Here is a 19,994-nt window from a genome sequence, read left to right as displayed (position 1 = left end):
CATTTAAGGAAACTACTGCTGTGACTACCTTCACACGCGAACGTCGAAGATGTTAATGGAATACTCATTTTCATGCACTTTCCTCTGGAAGACTATTGTCTAAGCAATGCCCATCACTCAAGCTACAAAAATATAAAATTACCAGGTAGTTTGGAAGACAGAACATGAAAAGAGTATTCAGTACAACAGGAAAGGTACGCAAGTTTTTCAGTGCAAACTTATGCTGGAAAGCCAAGCTCAGTCTGTCAAAAGTCAGATTAAATGGGAAATGACATAACATGAACATCTTTAATAAAATAAGTCTGACAGGGTCCTACATGGATAACTATCTTGGGTTACAAAAGAAATTGGTCAATGACTTTAAAAGTAGCAGAGGTGGCAGAAAGTCCCCAACAGTGGCAGATGCAAACTGTCTTGTCAGTGAGATCCTCAAAGGGAAGGGTAGTGATCCTGAGTAAACAGAAGTTATACAAATGCAAAAAACAATACAATTCATTTCCCACATAGAATCAATGCATGTATCAAGTTTAGTGAAGATCTGATCACTTCCACAACTGCTAATCATGGAAATGAAAAAGACAAAATGTAAGTTTTATCAAAAAACCTGCTCCTGAAGGTGAGCAATCACTTAAATCTTCACAGCTAATTCTGCATATCCAAGGAATATTTGTACTGAATGTAAAGGTATTAACATTTTTCCACAGCTGTAAAGTTTTATATATAATATATGCATCATCACCAAAAATATACACTTAATTTTGAGTGCCCAACAAACATATGAACATAATTTGGAAACAATTCAACCAATTTATGGCAGCTATCAAAAGATCAGCATACATACAGATGAGTTGAATGTTAGTAAAATGAATGCTGATGCTAAAATAGCAGAGAATTCAGTCTTCAGTATTTTGTGCCAATATTATAATAATATTAACTATGCACAGATCCATTTATGTGTATGTTATATATATTAAGGTCACTGAAACAAACAGAAGCTTATGGGAGATGAGTGCATCACTCATTCAAAGGAAATATTTTGGCTCAATCTATGCCACATGCAGACTGTCACACTAGAAAACTATGTATAATATCCTAGGCATTACGAGTAGATAACTTGGTTTGAAAACTAAAGAAATTTTAATTTCAGTGTGAATCATGTTAAAGTGAAATAAAAAACACTGTAATAAAATAAATATAGAATGTCATACCTGTCAATGACTACAATTGGTCCATTCTGATATTCTAGATGCCATTTTTGTGCCAAGTTAATTAGATCAAACATGTTCGACAAAGGACTGCAATTATGTGGCCAATTAGCATAATGAATTATGCGAACTACTAATTCATAGTCATCCTGTTGGGACTGCATGCTTAGATCTCTTGTCAGGTACAAAATGTGATCAGTCTCCTCAACCAACTTCACTTTAAAGTGCTCTGCCTCAATGTCCTCTTGCTCCTGGGGCCAGAAACTCCCATATTCCTGAAACATACAGAATTATATTGCATCAGATTCAAAATCTCAAGTATTGAAAGTAATTGTTTTCTTAATATTAAACATTTCCTAGACTAGACTACTATTTCAAAGTTCCAGTTCAATTTAGAGGATATATGCAACCCCCAACATTATTATTATTATTATTATTATTATTATTATTATTATTATTATTATTATTATTATTATTATTGAAATTATTTTGGAACAGTTTAATAATGGATCACAAATGTTGTTATGCTGTAACCATACAACTACACTTCCCTTGGTATTAATTACAATTATCATAATTATTACCACGATTCAGTCTATTTTATATTCTGATTTTCATAATTTTTATTGTTTTATTACTTAAGTATCTTTAATCTCATTTCATTTAATCAATAAATAAGGGAATTATTTTTTAATTATCTCAGACAGGTAACATGTCACAGATTTGAAAACTGGTATTTGGAATTTCCTGTAAAAGTAAAGAAACATAAATATATTTTTTCAGAAAATCCACTTAAGGGGAACTGAAAAAGGGGGTGAATTTTTAAAATTAGCTTATCTACAGCATATCTCAAAACTTAGCATGTTGCGGATGTGAAAATTGGTATTTGGAATCTCCTTTAAAAATAAGGAAAAAAAGTATTCTTTTGTTTTCGGAAAAACCCTTAACAGGGGGAGGGGGGTGAAAGAATTGAAGAATTAGTTGAATTATTGGTATGAATATATATACCAAAAAATCTAAAGATGTTACAAACATGAAAACTGGTATTTGGAATCTCCTTTAAAAATAAAGAAACATACATTTGGGGGGGGGGGGGGGGCAAAATGGTAGGGGGGATGAAAGCGGACATGAATTCCTTTTACGAGGATACATATATCTCAAAAACTGAAGATGTTACAGTCATGATAATTCGTATTTGGAAGCTCTTTTAAAGAAATGGGTACTGTTTATTTTTGGAAAATTCACTTGTGTGAAAGGAAGTGAAAAAAAGGTGAATTCTTTTTCTGGAGAAACTTATATCTCAAAACTGAAGGTTACAGACATGGAAATTGGTATTTGGAATCTCCTTGAAAAATAAACACACACACATTTTTGGAAAGGAGGGGGAATCAACTTAACGGGCTGGGGTGAATAAGGATTTGAATTCTTTGTATGAGGATACTTATATCTCAAAAACTAAAGATGTTAAAGACATGAAAATTGGTATTTGGAATCTCCTTTAAAAATAAAGAAACACGCACTTCTGGGGAGGGGGAAATCAGCTTAGCGGGTAGGAAGGGGGCGGGGTGAAAAAAGGAGTTGAATTAGGTTTATGAAGATACTTATCTCTCTAAAAATGAAGATGTTACAGGCGTGAAAATTAGTATTTGGAATCTCCTTTAAAAATAAAGAAACACAATTTTTTTTTTTTAAATAACATAAGGGGTGTGGGGTTGAAAATACGTAAATAAGGAGTTGAAATATGTTTATGAGGATACTTTATCTTAAAAACTGAAGCTGTTACATACGTGAAAATTTGTATTTTGAATTTCCTCTCAAAATAAATAAACACATATTTTTTTGTTTTTGGAAAGTCCACTTAAGGCGGGAGAGGGATGGAAAGAAGAAGAAGAAGAAGAAGAAGAAGAAGAAGAAGGAGGAGAAGAAGAATTTTTATGAGTATACTGTACATTTATCTGAAAACTGAAGGTGTTACAGATGTACAGACATGAACACTGGTATTTGGAATCTCCTTTAAAAATAATGAAACACGTATTTTTTTGTTTTTGGAAAATCCAGTTAAGGGGCTAAAAGGAATTGTGGAAAAGCGGGTGAATTTTTAAAATGAGTACCAGTATATCTAAATTATATGTCAAAAACTTAACGTTAGAGACAAGAAACTTGGTAATTGGAAAGTCCTTTAAAAATACAGGAACATGAACCTTTTTGTTTTTGGAGAAGGCACTTAACGGGGGGTGAAAAGAAGTGAAAAATAGTTGAACTGTTTTTATCTGAAAAACTGAAGATGTTACAGACTTGAAAATTGGTAAATGGAATCTCCTTTGAAAATAAAAAAACATGTATTTTTGTTTTTGGAAAATACACTTAAATGGGGTGGGGTGGGGGAAGGAGTGATCAAGGGGGTGAACTGTTTTTATGGGGATATTTATACATACATACATACATACATACATACATACATACATACATTATCATTATAGACTGTTATGCCTTTCAGCGTTCAGTCTGCAAGCCTCTGAGAATTAACTAAACGTCGCCACAATCCTCGATTTGCAACTAGTGTTGTGGCCTCATTTAGTTCTATACCTCTTATCTTTAAATCGTTAGAAACAGAGTCTAACCATCGTCGTCTTGGTCTCCCTCTACTTCTCTTACCCTCCATAACAGAGTCCATTATTCTCCTAGGTAACCTATCCTCCTCCATTCGCCTCACATGACCCCACCACCGAAGCTGGTTTATGCGTACAGCTTCATCCATCGAGTTCATTCCTAAATTAGCCTTTATCTCCTCATTCCGAGTACCCTCCTGCCATTGTTCCCACCTGTTTGTACCAGCAATCATTCTTGCTACTTTCATGTGGGGGATATTTATGTATATCTAAAAAAATGAGGATGTTACAGATGTGGGAATAGGTATTTGGAATCTCCTTTAAATATAAAGAAATGTAAGGTAATACCATAAACATGGTTTACAAAGAATATCTGAGGTAAATGAAACTCAATTTTTGGGTGAATTTTTATACTTTAGGAATTTTCAGATAATGTCTTAGTGCAATGCTGAAGAACGATTACTTTGATCAAACTATGAAATCCACACGAGCGAAGCCGCGGGTAACTGCTAGTAATATATATATGTAAATAAGTGGGATTTGTTGAATTTAAAACAGTAATATTTAAACTCGTGTGGTCAAGCCACGAGCCTCGTGGCAAGTTTTGAATAGTGCATGGCCACGTGGTTTACAGGGTGCCTCAGTTATTAGCCAGCTACCGTATATCTGTGTGGAAGGGATGACCGTAAAGAGGGGAGACACGTGGTATGATGAAGTTTATTTAAGCCCGTGTCAGAATAGTTCGGCATTTAATGGTTTGTAGATCTTACAGAATATCTAATAGCTTGGTGATTTAAGACCTTATAGCTGATATCTAATATCTTGTGATAATGGTAGTGATCGAGTGAACTACTTGTTTGTTGTATAGAGATTCAGTTCTTATAAAATAATTTTATACTTATTGTGTTGATATTAATAAAAGTTCTTTAAAACATTAGGACATGTAATACCATTAGGAAATGTTTCGGCCTATCATATTTGGTCATCTTCAGCGGTAATCGAAACTGATCTACACACTTTAAAAAGTGAAATGTCATTACAAAGATACATACAGAAGGTCGTTCGGGATCTCTGGGGACAATGTTTGAAGGGTATATCATGAAAAGCCATGTCTCCACAAACGATCATGCTCAATCGAAAAGCCAGCATTTCTAGCTATAGCTCGACAACATAATTTCCATTGCAGCAAACGTTTTCGCAGAGCTAGCATGTCTATCTTATCCCACTCCTCCTGACAGACTTTACAGAGGCCACTGATAGTGTGTGGATGTTTATTTCCTAACGCCCTTTTTAGGCGTCCAAATGCACAGAAGTTCATGGGTGACCCATCAGGTATGTTCACCGGAACGGCAGTAAAAGGAATTGAAAAGATTTCAGTTTCCATCTCTATTCTCTCTAAGAACCGACGAGTCAAATGAGAGGTGTAGCTGGATGCTTTATCTTGATGTACCCATACCTGATTTTTTTGCCCTCCCATACAGTGATGAGATATCTGTGTTGTAAATGGATGCTAAAACCTCTTGCTGGTAGTATGTAGAGTTCACCTTCACATACTTAGTGACACGGTGAATGGTTAACTTGCCACTGTAGCAGTATCCAGCGAGGATCATGAAACCCCTTGGCAAACTTTCCTGGCATTTTTTATACAGTGTTTGATACATTTTTTAAAGCTTTAGGGCAGTAGTAAATCAAGCAGGGTTTGTTACAATCACTAAGGTACACATATGCTTCATCTAATGTCACCATATTTTTCCACCTGTCTCCTGCCAGACAGCCCTCATATAGCTTTCTTGTGTTAGTGCGAGGTTCCGAAATGTGATGAGGCAACAGCTTGTGAATTCTGCAATTATGCCTGTTTTCTAATTGCAGGTCCTTGTTGATTATGGTGTTAAATGTTCAAATAGACATCAACTTATGTACGATAGTCCTTTGGGGGGGGAGGGCCTTCACTTTCCTCACCACTTCTGGTGTAGTGCTGGTTGCTGGTCGTGGATTTGCCTGTTTTCCCCCTCTGGAATTAAGCCCAGTCTGCCTTTGCTTTTTTTTTTTTTTTTAAATTCAATACAACACTGATCCTGTTCTTTGATATCAAGAAATCACGCTTTTTACACATTCCTTGGATTGCAGAATAGCTATATTTTGCATCGGAAAGGACTTGTTATGTAGCCTGCCCAGTAAGGGTCCATCCACTTCGGCATCGTTGCAGCTATGTCACAAAACTTTACATACACGTTCTCAGTGATGATGATGATGATGATGATGATGATGATGATGAGATGATGCTTGTGGTTTAAAGGGGCTTAACATCTAGGTCATTGGCCCCTGATGGTATGAAATGAGATGAAATGTAATGACAATTTTGAAGTCCAAAATCATCAACTGACCAGAATTCAAAACGTGATGACGAAGAATGAATGGATGAATATGAATGTAAAACAATCAGTGAATACGACCTGCAATGTCCCACATTCCCAGAAACTAGCGTAAAACAATAGTATTACTGACCGAGGGACTGCTTCTAAAGCACAATCCTGAATCGACGATTTTTGTTGTCTAAAGGGGTCCAAAATCCAGGTCATCAGGCCCTCATAATGGTACTTATCACTAGTAAAGTAGAACCATGGTATTTGTCATGTTGCAGTACTAATCGAAAGTAGCACAGACTTGTGGTATTACACACATTATGGTACTACTCAAGGGTAATGTAATAGGCACAAATAATGCAGATCTATGGTGTTTCTCACATTGTGGCGCCACTTACAGGCAACCCAAATCTATGGTGTTCCTCACATAGGTGTACTAATCACAGGGATTTGTGCTATCACGTGGTGTTTCTCACATAGTGGGTACTAATCATAGGCAAAGCAGGCCCATGGTGTCACTCATATAGTGGTACTAATCACACGCAACACCCAGGCCTGTGGTATTTCACATAATGGTATTAATTACAGGCAACGTAAGCCCGTTGTGTTCCGCATGTAATGGTACTAATCATGGGTACTGTAAAACCCATCCTGATTCATTCACTGTTGCTACTAATCACAAACCTATTGTGTACCTAACATAGTGCTACTACTCGCAAGTAAAGGCGACCCATGATGTTCCCCAGGTGATGGTACTAATTACAAGTATTCTCATGGTCCTCATTCTCATGATCATCCCTTGGTCACCCCTTTTAGCTGCCTCTTAAGACAGGCAGGGGATACCGTGGATGTATTAATTGTCTGTGTCCCTCATACACAGGGGGTTGTGTGTTTGGTCCGTGAGAGCTATTTTATTTCACTCAAGTCCGCCGGCAAGCCAGTTAGGACCTCCCTATCCACCACCTAGGATGTGCCACGTGAGAGTATCAGCTCTCCCCCTGCTACACCAGCGTAGTAGGTTCGTCGCACGTTCTCAATACTGATGTGAATCATCACTCCCCGTTTTGACGTGCTCAAGTTGATAACAGCGCTGCCAGCGGCCTTCAAACTTGTCACTAGAGATTCCGAATGACTTCTGTATAAAAAACACATTAGAACTACACACTGATTTTGAAATAAAATGGGTGTCCATTTACATGTTACTTTACTGATCTGTGAGATAGAGAATGTTCTAGTAATTTCTTCCTTGCAAATTGAATGACACAATGTAAAGACATCACTCTAAAAAAAATTCTGACATTCATGTTAATTACTAGAACATTATCTCACAAATCAGTAATGCAACATCCATATAAAGTGGACACCCATTTTATTGCAAAATCAATTAATGACATTTCACTTTTAAAAGTGTATAGATCAATTTGATTACAACAAATATGATAGGACAAACAATTTCCTAATGTTTTGAAGAATCCCTATTATAATTAATGCAATAAATATTGAACAGGTGGACCCATTAATACAATTCTTTTATAAGAATTGAATCTCTGTACATTATATTGTCAATACAGAACCAACATGAAATTTATAAGTTGTAATGTTTGTTTATTATTGAGCTGCTTTCATATTGCTTCGTAAGAAGGCATTTTATTTCAGAATAGTTACTCGAGTCTATGTTCAGCTTTCTGGAGATCTGTAGTCAGTATCAATGTAACTTGGTAGTTATATTCAATTAGCGGTTGCTATTTTACTTCGAATTCATGACCAAATTCAATTATGCAATTTGCAAACTATGTAAATTTATCTGAGATATCGCATAGAACTGTTGTATGTATATCAACAGTCTCCATTTAAGCCATCAGGACGTGTGAAACCAGATCAGTTAGCATGCCTGAATATTACAGGTCCTTCAGTAATGTCTTCCATTTCAGATAATTAGTGCGAGTGAACGTGACCACATATGGGTCATTACAAACCAACAGGAAAGTAGGTCAACACCAATTACAGAAGAAGATAACTACAGACCCAACCTACAAACCGGACTGGGTTGTCGTAGCAGTACGAGTCCAGCATCACTTTGTTTGCAGATAAGGTTAATCCAGCACCAAACATGTTATTCATAAATAACACGAAGAGAATAAAGATCATCAGTGATAAATTCTAATTGTCGACAATACCAACAGCTTCTTAATATGTATAATGTTTCATTCAATGTAACAACAAATCTCACAGCAATTAAAGCAATGCAAGTTAATTTTGGTTTAAAGTACATTCATAAGTTCATTTTATCAAATAATAGTAACTGAATAAAATTTCTAATTATAATCCTCAATTGTGGGAATGCAACCACTATATATCTTTCCTGATCCATATTCCAGTATGCTGCCAAGTGTGCGAGTATTAAGACTATGAGTCAAGTTCTACGACTTCCGTCACTAACAATAGTGGATGGTGCTCAACCTATTTAGAGAGTAATTTTATTAAGCGACTATATAACATACGTGACAGTAATATGTTAAATAAGTGTATCATTATGTCAAAGACATGTATGAGACAGGAGAAGTCCCATCCGATTTTCAGCAGAATGTTGTTATACTTATCCCAAGAAAGCCGGTGCTGACAGGTGTGAAAACTACCGCACCATTAGTTTAGTATCTCATGCCTGCAAAATTTTAACATATATTATTTACAGAAGAATGGAAAAACAAGTAGAAGCTGAGTTGGGAGAACATCAATTTGGCTTCAGAAGAAATGTAGGAACATGTGAAGCAATCCCGACTTTACGTCTGATCTTAGAGGATCGAATCAAGAAGGACAAGCCCATGTACATGGCATTCCTACATCTAGAAAAGGCATTCGATAATGTTGATTGGACCAAGCTATTTACGATTCTGAAGATGATTGGGATAAGATACAGAGAACAAAGAATTATCTACAATCTGTAAAAAAAATCAGTTTGCAATGATAAGAATAGAGGGCTTAGAAAAAGAAGCAGCAATCCAGAAAGGAGTGAGGCAAGGCTGCAATTTGTCCCCCTCCTTTTCAATGTTTACATAGAACAGGCAGTAAAGGAAATCAAAGAGGAATTTGGAAAGGGAATCACAATCCAAGGAGAGGAAATCAAAACCTTGAGATTTGCTGATGATATTGTTATTTTATCTGAGACTGCAGAAGATCTCGAGAAGCTGCTGACTGATATGGACGAAGTCTTGGGTAAGGAATACAAGATGAATATAAATAAGTCCAAAACAAAAGTAATGGAGTGCCGGCAAACGAAGACAGGTGATGCAGGAAATATTAGATTAGGAAATGAAGTCTTAAAGGAAGTAGATGAATATTGTTACTTGGGTGGTAAAATAACTAGCGATGGCAGAAGTAAGGAGGACATAACATGCAGACTAGCACAAGCAAGGAAGAGCTTTCTTAAGGAAAGAAATTTGCTCACTTCAAACATTGATATAGGAATTAGATGATTTTGAAGACTTTCGTGTGGAGCGTGGCATTGTATGGAAGTGAAACATGGACGATAACTAGCTCAGAAAGAAAGAGAATAGAAGCTTTTGAAATGTGGTGTTACAGAAGAATGCTGAAGGTGAGATGGATAGATCGAATCACAAATGAAGAGATACTGAATCGAATTCGTGAGAGGAGATCGATTTGGCTAAATTTGACAAGAAGAAGAGATAGAATGATAGGACACATCTTATGACACCCAGGACTTGTGCAGTTGGTTTTTGAAGGAAGTGTAGGTGGTAAGAACGGTAGGGGTAGACCAAGTTATGAATATGACAAGCAGATTAGAGCAGATGTAGGATGCAGTAGTTATGTAGAAATGAAAAGGTTAGCACAGGATAGGGTGGCATGGATAGCTGCATCAAACCAGTCTATGGACTGATGACTCGAACAACAACATGTCAAAAACAGGGCAATTTTGTATATTAGAGTATGTGTGGTTACAACGTAACTCGCCAGAGTAAGAAATAATAATTAATGTTATTTGCTTTACATCCCACTAACTACTTTTATGGTCTTCGGAGACGCCGAGGTGCCGGAATTTAGTCCCGCAGGAGTTCTTTTACGTGCCAGTAAATCTACCGACACAGGGCTGTCGTATTTGAGCACCTTCAAATACCACCAGACTGAGCCAGGATCGAACCTGCCAAGTTGGGGTTAGAAGGTCAGCGCCTTAACCGTCTGAGCCACTCAGCCCGGCAGAGTAAGAGAATTATAAGTAACAGTGGTGGGACAACTAGACTACAATGTAAATATCCTAAAATTCGGGCTGAATTCTCCTTTAAATAACTGAATTTGATTTATAATACATACATACATACATACATACATACATACATACATACATTATCATTATAGACTGTTATGCCTTCCAGCATTCAGTCCGCAAGCCTCTGTGAATTTACTAAACGTCGGTACAGGACCATATAAAACAGACAAGGATAAAAAAGTACACAAGATAGGGAAAATCTTCACCACTCCATACACTGCCATCTTCAAAGGGATAGGTTCTCTCATCATCAATCCCAGTTCTTCTCAGTACCTGATGACAAGTTAACCAAGTGGTTAGGAGGGTAGAAAAATACACTCTTGCTATTGCAATGATTAGACAGAAATCTACCAGTTATCAGGACGACTGTCACTGACAATCGTGTTCCTTCTCTCTCAGCCTCCTTGAAACAACCACCACCACCACTTATACCTTTTCACTCTGGCAAAGTGAGAGCAGATGCGTGGCCTCAAGGATGGATGCTTACGACAGCTGGCCATGTCGACTGTACGGGATACTTTCTGCTTTCCACTATCGCATTTGTTCATGTTGTTAACCCTTTCCACTCGATTTATTTCTAAGTCCTGATTTCTCCCAACTCGTATTTATTTCTGTCAGCATTCTTCATATTTTAAAACCTGGTATTATGTACTGGTTGTAACAACATGTACAGTAAGGAACTACAAAATTAATGAATGTATAGTATTTACATGACACAGAATCATGTTCTTCACTTTCTTCAAGGTATGTCTTGAGTGTGTGGAAGTGTTCAAAGCAAATGCCGGGATGGAGTCCTGCTTGCTTATCCAACCAGTCTTCACTAAAATAATCCTGCATTTCTGCCTTCCTGTTTATCCCCATTTTGATTATACCAATATATGCCTTCAGCTCATCTAATGTCACAGCTTTCCAAGAAAACCAGATAGATCTCTTCTGAAGTGGAGTATTTTGCTGTATTTTCATTTTGGTAAATTTGTTTGTCTCATGGACCATAGAGGTTATCAACTAATCTGTAAAAAAATAGCTACCAGTACTCTAGTTCTATTTTAGATCTACTGCCACAACTTATGAATCCACTGACTAATCTGTAAGGAAATTTGGCTGATCCTGCATCACCCGTTCTCCATGATCTCCAACGTATGTTTGAAGTCAGCACTGTATGACTGGGACCAGGACGAGTCACAATACTATTGCCTCCTCCATGATTTCTTGCGACGCTGATATTGATATCGTCATCTGAATCACTAATTCATTGCCAGATTCAAAATTTTCATCATTTTCATGGTCACTATCATAAAAATCATCCAACATAGACGCAAGAATCTCAGCTTCGGTCAGACTGTGCGCCGCCATGTTGCTTCACGTGACTGCTTTACATTGTCAAGGAAACGGAGCAATTTTGCCAAGCAAAGAGAAACTAAAACACACCTATTTGGTTTCTTTCGGTTTCTGGAAGGGAACAGCACTTACAAAACGAAGTACAACAGCCCTAGCATTTCAAAAAACCTAGCAACGAGCAGCGAAACATTGTGTTGACTCAGGGTCGACACACAAGCTATAACACTAAGTGACGGCTGTCGACCTCAGGTCGACACATGAGCGGAAAGGGTTAAGGCATGACAGGCTGACTATTTAAAATAAATAACATATATTTCAGTCAAATATATTTGTGCCTGTATTAGTAATTTTCATTTATGCAAAGCTTCACACCCTTCTTTTAGATCAGTGGCTTTGGACAGAGCACTGGCAGAGTAAAATATTTCCAGTCTTCATTTTCTCCTAATCCACTACCCGATATGAGGATAAGAGCTTCATACATGGAATACACCTTCATTGAGGCTACCTACAGAAGAACTAATACACTGGTAGTGAACAGTAATTATACAGCAGATAACGAGTGCTGAAGTCACTTGAACCCTTACATTCTAACTGATTACTGCTGACATCTGGTGAATCTATGAGCAACTACAAAAACGCAAGACAAACGCTAGATATCATAAAGGTCAAACTTCTTGAACAGTCTACTGTAGTGAAGCACAAAAAAGCCGAACAACACACGACTTCTACAGCAGTCCACAGGCCATGCGGCATCGCTCCTGCACGACTGATACAGCAGTCCACCGGAGTGAAAAGGTTAAGGGAGAATTTACTATCCATGAAGTCCAGCCATTAGATCTAACTTTTATAAACACCACTGTTATGGATAAACTGAGATAAGTTAAATTAATAGATCCATCAAAATAAGAAAATTACAATATATATATATATATATATATATATATATATGATTATCTATATACAGAAAAGAACGTCCTGACTGACTGACTGACTGATTAATCATCGCCGAGTCAAAACTACTGGACATAAAGAAATGAAATTTTGAGGATACATTTTTATTACAATGTTGGTGCTCGCTAACGGACGATTTTTGGATATTCTGTCGCTAAGGGAGTGAAAAGGGGAGTGAATTTTTAAAATGAGAGTATCTATATCTCAAAACTTCAAAACTTCACAGATGTAAAAATTGGTATTTAGAATCTCCTTTAAAAATAAAGATACACGTACTTTTTCGTTTTAGGAAAATCCCAATAGGAGGGCTGAAAAGGGGTGAAAAAGGGATTGAATGCCGTTACTGAGGATACTTATATCTCAGAAACTGAAAGTATTACAGACCTGAAAATTGGCATTTGGGATCTCCTTTAACAATAAAGAAACACATATTTTTTGTTTCTAGAAAATCCAATTAATGGGGGTTAAATAGGAGTGACAAATCAGGGTGAATTTTTAGGAAGACTATATCTACAGTATATCTCAGAAACGTAAAATGTTAAAGACGTAAAAACTTGTATTTGGAATCTCTATAAAAGAAAAAAAAAAAAAGAACATAGGTGATTTGTTTTTGGAAACTCCACTTAAGGGGAACTAAAAAGGGGGTTAAATTTTAAAATGAGCATTTCTACAGTATATCTCAAAAACTTAACATGTTACAGAAGTGAAAAATGGTATTTTTTAAAATCTCTATTAAAAATAGAGAAACATGTATATTTTGTTTTCGGAAAAAAACACTTGGCGGGGGGGGGGGGGGGGGGTAAAAGTGACTGAAAATGAGATTGAATTATTTTAATTAGGATACTGATATCTCAAAAACTGAAGATGCTCCAGATGTGAAATTTGGTATTTGGAATCTCCTTTAAAAATAAAGAAATACGTATTTTTTGTTTACAGAAATCCACTTGATGGGGGGGGGGGGAACTAAAAAATTAGTTGAATTATTTGTATGAAGATACTACTATCTCAAAAACGAAAGATTTTGCAGACGTGAAAATTGGTATTTGGAATCTGCTTTAAAAGTAAAGAAACACCTATTCGTGGAAAATCAAATGAAGGGGGGTGAGGTGAAAGAATTGAAAAATTAATTGAATTAATTGTATGAGGATACTTACATCTAATAAAAACTAAAGTTGTTACAGACGTGAAAATTTGTACTTGGATCTCCTTCAAAAACAAAGAAAAATGTGTTTTTGGGGGAAAATCATCTTGGGGGCGGGGGTGAAAAGGAGTTGAATTCCTTTTATGAGGACACATATCTCAAAAACTGAAGATGTTAGAATCGTGATAATTGGTATTTAGAAGATCCTTTACTATTAAAGAAACAAGTATTTTTTGTCAGAAAATTCACTTGGGGGGGGGGGGGGGGGGAGTGTGAAAGGAAGTGAAAAAAGTGAATTCATCTTATGGGGATACTTATATCTCAAAACTGTAGGTAACAGGCGTGCACACTGGTATTTGGAATCTCCTTTATATAAACTGATCATTTTAAAACTTTTCTGAGTTCGTTTTCAAGAGCCATATTTTCCTTTGGAGAACTTAGATTGCAATAGATTCTCCTGGCATATATAAAAAATTAACACATTTGAAATGAACGATAGGAATGTTTTTGACCGTGCAATTGTTCACCTCTATAATAAGGTCAATAATGCACGGAAGTATATCATTTGTATTGCCAGAAATCCTGCGCACTTGCCTACGCGCGACAATGGTGCTGGTCACATTGTCACCAATGACAATGGCAGCAGATGTGATTTACCGCCAAGTAGCGGTCTTGCATCTTTCTGTGGGGTCCAGAACATCAATAATAATAATAATAATAATAATAATAATAATAATAATAATAATAATAATAATATTTATAATCTAAATTCAACTAATATCACCCACCCTAATAATGATGATAATGTTCTGGACCGTTGTCAAAATGTGCGAACCGCGCTGGAAACAGGTCCTGGCCAGATAATGACTACGAATGCAGTCCGGCCGCGGGTTCAGTACCGCCAAGGCACCCAAGACGACACTACTCCGGATATCCTCAAAGATTTGATCCATATTAAAAATGCTTATAGGAAAAGATGGCAAAGATTTAGGGACCCAACTGACCGGGTGGAATACCTGGACCTAGCCCGGGAAGTACAAAATCGACTGCTGGAAAGGAGGATTGAAAAAAGAAGGAACTCTGCTGTAAACTCTCAAAAAATGAGTCAGATCAAGAATTTTGACAGATTCTGTTAGAAAATGCACCAGATCGCGAAATTTGGCACATTATATATCAAACGTTAATCATTCAATTATAAATTTCAGTATAATGCCGTAGCGAAACATGGGTATCTTGCTAGTTTACATATAAAATACAAATTACACTTTTCACAAATTATAAAAAATACATATCAAAACCCTACAAGAGAAACAAAACATTTAGAATAAACAAAATGTTGCTTTATATCATACAAAATATACCAAACATTTCCGTAACACTCTTGTCATAGGTATCAAAGTTACTAATCAATTTATGTTCAAAGGCAGAGCAAGCAAATTTTCAGCTATTTCTTGACAAATGTAGAGAACCTACTCATATCGTTCCTAATGGCACACATCATAGGTTATGGATGAAACTATTTCTCCTCGATGTGAATGTATGACAGAATTTCTTATCCTCTATTTTTCCTACATGTTTCCAATCCACATTACCCGTATTTACAGAATTGTTGGTGTGACTAACTTCGTTTTGGCCTATGGCCATTTGTTCTTTCGTTCATCTGTTATCACCGAAAACATTATTCACTATCACAGTCATTATCACTTAAACCTGAGTCAGAATCACTATAGTTTCTTATGTCAGCTATATCACATATCACTTTAATTGTTTAATCCATCCTTGATTAATCACACACTGTTGTTGCAGCTCGAAGCCATGTTTACATGCTGGTGACACAAACATTCAACTATAAACTTAATGAATTAAAAGATCATGACAGATTGTGAAAATTCAAAGAATATCTTCTGCAGTGTTTCAAATACACTTAGTTTGCATACATAGTCACAGATGGCTCTGACCTTCATTTTGCAGAGTTTAAAAATTGCATCATCGGTAGTATAGTACAGCAGAGACTGTTGAATATTTTGACCCTCGGCAATCCTAGGATTAGGAGGCACTAATGTCCAAATTTGTTTCTGGAAAGGGGTTCTTCAACATGCCAGTAAATCTACTGACTTGGGTCTCTCTAGTTAAAACACTTTCAACAGCAATCTCATTGTCCTGGAGTTCAATACTGCAACCTTAAGCATATTAGATGAGTGTCTGGAAGTATGGGGAATGATATAATTCAGAACCAATATTTTTTTTAACACACGAGAGGTCACGTCTGTCTTAGAACGCGAGAGGTTGTGCAAAGGTTTACGCTCAATATTTTCATAACCTGCCATTTTGCTTTTAGAGTGAATGCCCTGATAAAAATATAAGTATGTACCTTTTTTAACTGCCTTTCAATTAGTACTAATATAATTACTCAGCGAAAATAGTTCTCACTGTAAAAAAAAAATTAAAAATTTGCAAAATCTGCTAAAAAGTACACGAGTTTTTAAACAGGGCGAGAGGCTGCGCAAGAGCACATTGCCTCAATGTGTGGATTTGGGCATTTCAACGAATGATTTGGTCACAATTCAAGTACAAAATGTATTCTTAAAATGAAGTAAAAAAATTTAAAAGAAAACACTCTACAAAATTAAAAAACTAAATTTTGTTGCATAATTCTTTTTTGATATTGGATAATAATTCTAGTCAGTGTCCAGGACTTCATCTGCACATCTTGTACCGGTTGCTTTGGTGTGTTCTTTACAAATCAGAATTCGGCAGGAAAGGCATGTTACAGTTGTCTTCCTATTTTTTTCCTTTGAGGATAAATTCTACAGTAAGGGTATCATTCCTCTGTACGAGGTTCTTCAGGTTTTTCTTGGATAGTTTCCAGTTTGAATACTTCAATTATATTTTATTTTCAGTTGTTGTGCAATACTGTATTGTGGGTTCGATCTTTTCCTGGCTTGATCAAGACGCAGTTGCCACCCTAAATTCATCAGAAATGACCGGTGAGGGAGAACCTTTTCAGGTTCAAATGTCTAGTTGTTCGCTTTGTAAATTACATAGACATTTATTCCCCGCAACATTCAGCATGAAGAAAACTATCATCAATGGCTATCTTCACTAAAAACCACCAAAAACCTCATGAACTTTATTTAATGAAACTCTCTTAGAAATGCAGTCATGTAAAAATGAACTACGCGAGCGGTCACACAAAGGCACACTGCCGTGGCAGAAGTGAGAGTGAAATAGAACAAACCAGTCTAGAATGCAGCAGGCAATAAACTGATGATAGTCAAGAACAGGTGAGAGAGAGAGAAAGGCAGGGGGGGGGGGGGATGAAAAGGGCACCCCCAACCCTGCCAAAACGCGACCTCTTGCTGTTAAAAAATCAGATAAACAAGAAGAATCTAAAAATCTTATTGCATATTCCAGTGTGTCAGGAATGCCGGCCCCGTGGTTTAGGGGTAGCGTGCGTTCCTCTTACCTGGATCTAAGGGCTGGTTCAGGGTCCACTCAGCCTATGTGATTAGAATTGAGAAGCTATCTGACGGTGAAATAGCGGCCCCGGTCTAGAAAGCCAAGAATAACGGCCGAGAGGATTTGTTGTGCTGACCACATGACACCTCGTAATCTGCAGGCCTTCAAGGCTGAGCAGCGGATGCCTGGTAGGCCAAAGCCCTTCAGGGCTGTACTGCCATGGGGTTAGGTTAGGTAGTGTGTCAGGAATAGGCAAAGGTATGCCAAATAAATTCAAAATCAAATCAAAATCTCTTTATTTGCAAATGAGGTGTTTACCTCGGTGGCAAATGGTACACTAAAATACATTATTGTCAAGCACTAAATATTAAATATTAAATTACCATGGCTAGAATGAGTTGCAAGGTATTCAAATCCTACCTTGAAGGGTTAGAATTCTGCACAATAATATAACTTCTACTACACATGTAACTGAAGTTGGAATACATTTAATTGAATTTCAAATCCATTTGTGGTTTAAAAAATGATTTTTAACCCAGACCATAAACAAAGATAGTAAAAATATTCCACTGCACTTACTTGATCATCAACGCTGGACAGTAGCACAATAGTTTGAGCATTGTGGTCCCAGATCATTTGCCAAAAGTCTTGGACGGTTCCTTCCAAAGGATGTTGAGTAATGATGAATTCCCGCAATTTGTGAAAACCTGAAATAACACATTTTAAGTCAAGAAGAGTGGTAAGAAAAGTGAAATGAGCAAAACAACATAGTGACAGATGCTATATAGTGCACACAACAGCTATGACATACCCTGAAACCAAGTAGCATTGATGTAATCACTGCCATCTACACCTGGTTTAGGAGTCAGATGCACCCTTGCACTTTCCACAGGTAATATGTCACATGAACGGTTCTTCATGATATTGCAAGATTTATTTGCCGACACCAGATTGAAGTCTTTAGCTTGGAATGATGTCACATACTGAAACACAGGAATATAGGTTTATCAGAAGGAAAGAAGATGCTTGTTGTTTAAGGGGGCCTAACATCAAAGGTCATCGGCCCAAGGGAAGAAGAAAGAGAGTCTGATACAAGAAAGTACTTGAATAAACTGTCTGCTCAATAGTTAGTGCTGCATCCTTGCTTCAGTGATAACTTATGCTGACAGCGATACTGTACTTGACCTCTCTTAAAAATGCTTATGATACTGCAGTAATATCTAGTAGAAAACTCAATGATCTTAAACATCTTAATTTAATATCAACTTTCATTCAATCAGAATACAGACAAGTCTTGTTTCCTTGCCAAATTCATTCAAACAAGTGAATAACCACAGAAACACACTTTACAAAGGTGAAAAAATGAGAGTATCCTCCTAATTCAATACATCATATATTCCATCATTAGATGGAGCAAACAAATTCAAACATGTTTTGGCTTGTTTGAGCCATCTTCAGTGAAAAATGAAGGGGGTTGAAATAATTTACATAATACAAGTTAAAAAATGCCAAAAACATAATGAAGGAACAAAAATGCAAAACTTTTATTCCTTCACTAGTGAATTTACCCGTGCTTCGCTACGGTATTCTACATTGTATTCGAATATCGAAGTAAATAGTGTACATGCAGTAAATAAGATTGTTTTAAAATTGCATGTCTCTTGGCGTTATCCAAGAAAGAGCATGGGGAGGTCCCCGTACGTTGTTTCCAATGTAGAGTGTTTGTTACGGATTTGTGATATAACGGCAGGCTCACTTGAATACTGGCATTCACAATCGAGTTGGGAAGTTTATATTATAATTGCAGGCCCCATTGCGTACTACGCGGACAGAATCGATTTGGGGAGTTTTCGTTAAAATGGCAGCCCCACTTTCCTACTACCAGACAGATTACAGTTGAGGAGTTTCTATTATAATGGTAGGCAATTACCCTACTATCACTCGAAATTGAGTTGTGCAGTTATCATTATAATGCCAGGCCCATTTTCCTACTGCCAGCCAGCTTACTGCCAGTCACACCACGTTGGTGAGTTCCCATCAAAATAGCAGGCCACTATGCCTAATGCCAGTCACATTTTAGATGAGGACATTTCTTTACAATGGCCGGCACCCTCGCCTACTGCCAAACACAATCGGGTAGGGAAGTTTTAAACAAAACTGCATGCTCACTTGCCTTCTGCAAGTCAAATCGAGAAGGGAACTATTCATTACAATTGTAGGCCTTCCTTACTAATGACAGTTACACAGGAGTTGGAGAAGGAACCCTTTTCTACTGCCAGTCAAAGTCGGTGTGGGGAGTACTGATTACATAATCAGACCCACCCTTTCTCGATCGCTAAAAATCGACATCAGTGAATATATATAGATCGACATACGAAAGTATATGCGTGTTTACAATATTAAAGAACTTCATTTACAGATTAACTGCTACTAAACGTACGCCATATCGACAAAGGATTACACCATAAGACACGCCGGATTTAGTGGCCTAAATGGCTGGTCCTATGATGTCATCTTTTCTTGGGTCAGATTGAGTTAGAAACGTGGAACAGGGTAAAGGTTTTGTAAGATTATCTCACATTACATTACTTTTCGGATAATTATGTGACAGCTACATACATAGCATTTGGCTCAGATATGCCTACT

General features: G+C 36.9%; 1 protein-coding gene across 5 annotated transcripts in view; it reads right to left on the bottom strand.

Moving 5' to 3' along the window:
• Positions 1 to 19,994, bottom strand: part of LOC136864203 (tyrosine-protein phosphatase 99A) — a 423,374-nt gene that overhangs the window by 23,082 nt on the left and 380,298 nt on the right. For all 5 annotated transcript variants that reach the window (XM_067140883.2, XM_067140882.2, XM_067140884.2 and 2 more), the window contains 3 exons: positions 18,160 to 18,331; positions 17,928 to 18,055; positions 1,209 to 1,480 (listed from right to left, as the gene is read on the bottom strand). In XM_067140883.2, the coding sequence (XP_066996984.2) occupies positions 1,209 to 1,480; positions 17,928 to 18,055; positions 18,160 to 18,331 (572 nt within the window). The remainder of the gene's footprint in view (positions 1 to 1,208; positions 1,481 to 17,927; positions 18,056 to 18,159; positions 18,332 to 19,994) is intronic.

The sequence above is a fragment of the Anabrus simplex genome, chromosome 2 (genome assembly GCF_040414725.1).
Source record: "Anabrus simplex isolate iqAnaSimp1 chromosome 2, ASM4041472v1, whole genome shotgun sequence".
In the NCBI taxonomy this organism is placed as follows: domain Eukaryota; kingdom Metazoa; phylum Arthropoda; class Insecta; order Orthoptera; family Tettigoniidae; genus Anabrus; species Anabrus simplex.
The sequence above is the reverse complement of the archived record's forward strand: the minus strand, read 5'-3'. Positions and strand labels throughout refer to the sequence as shown.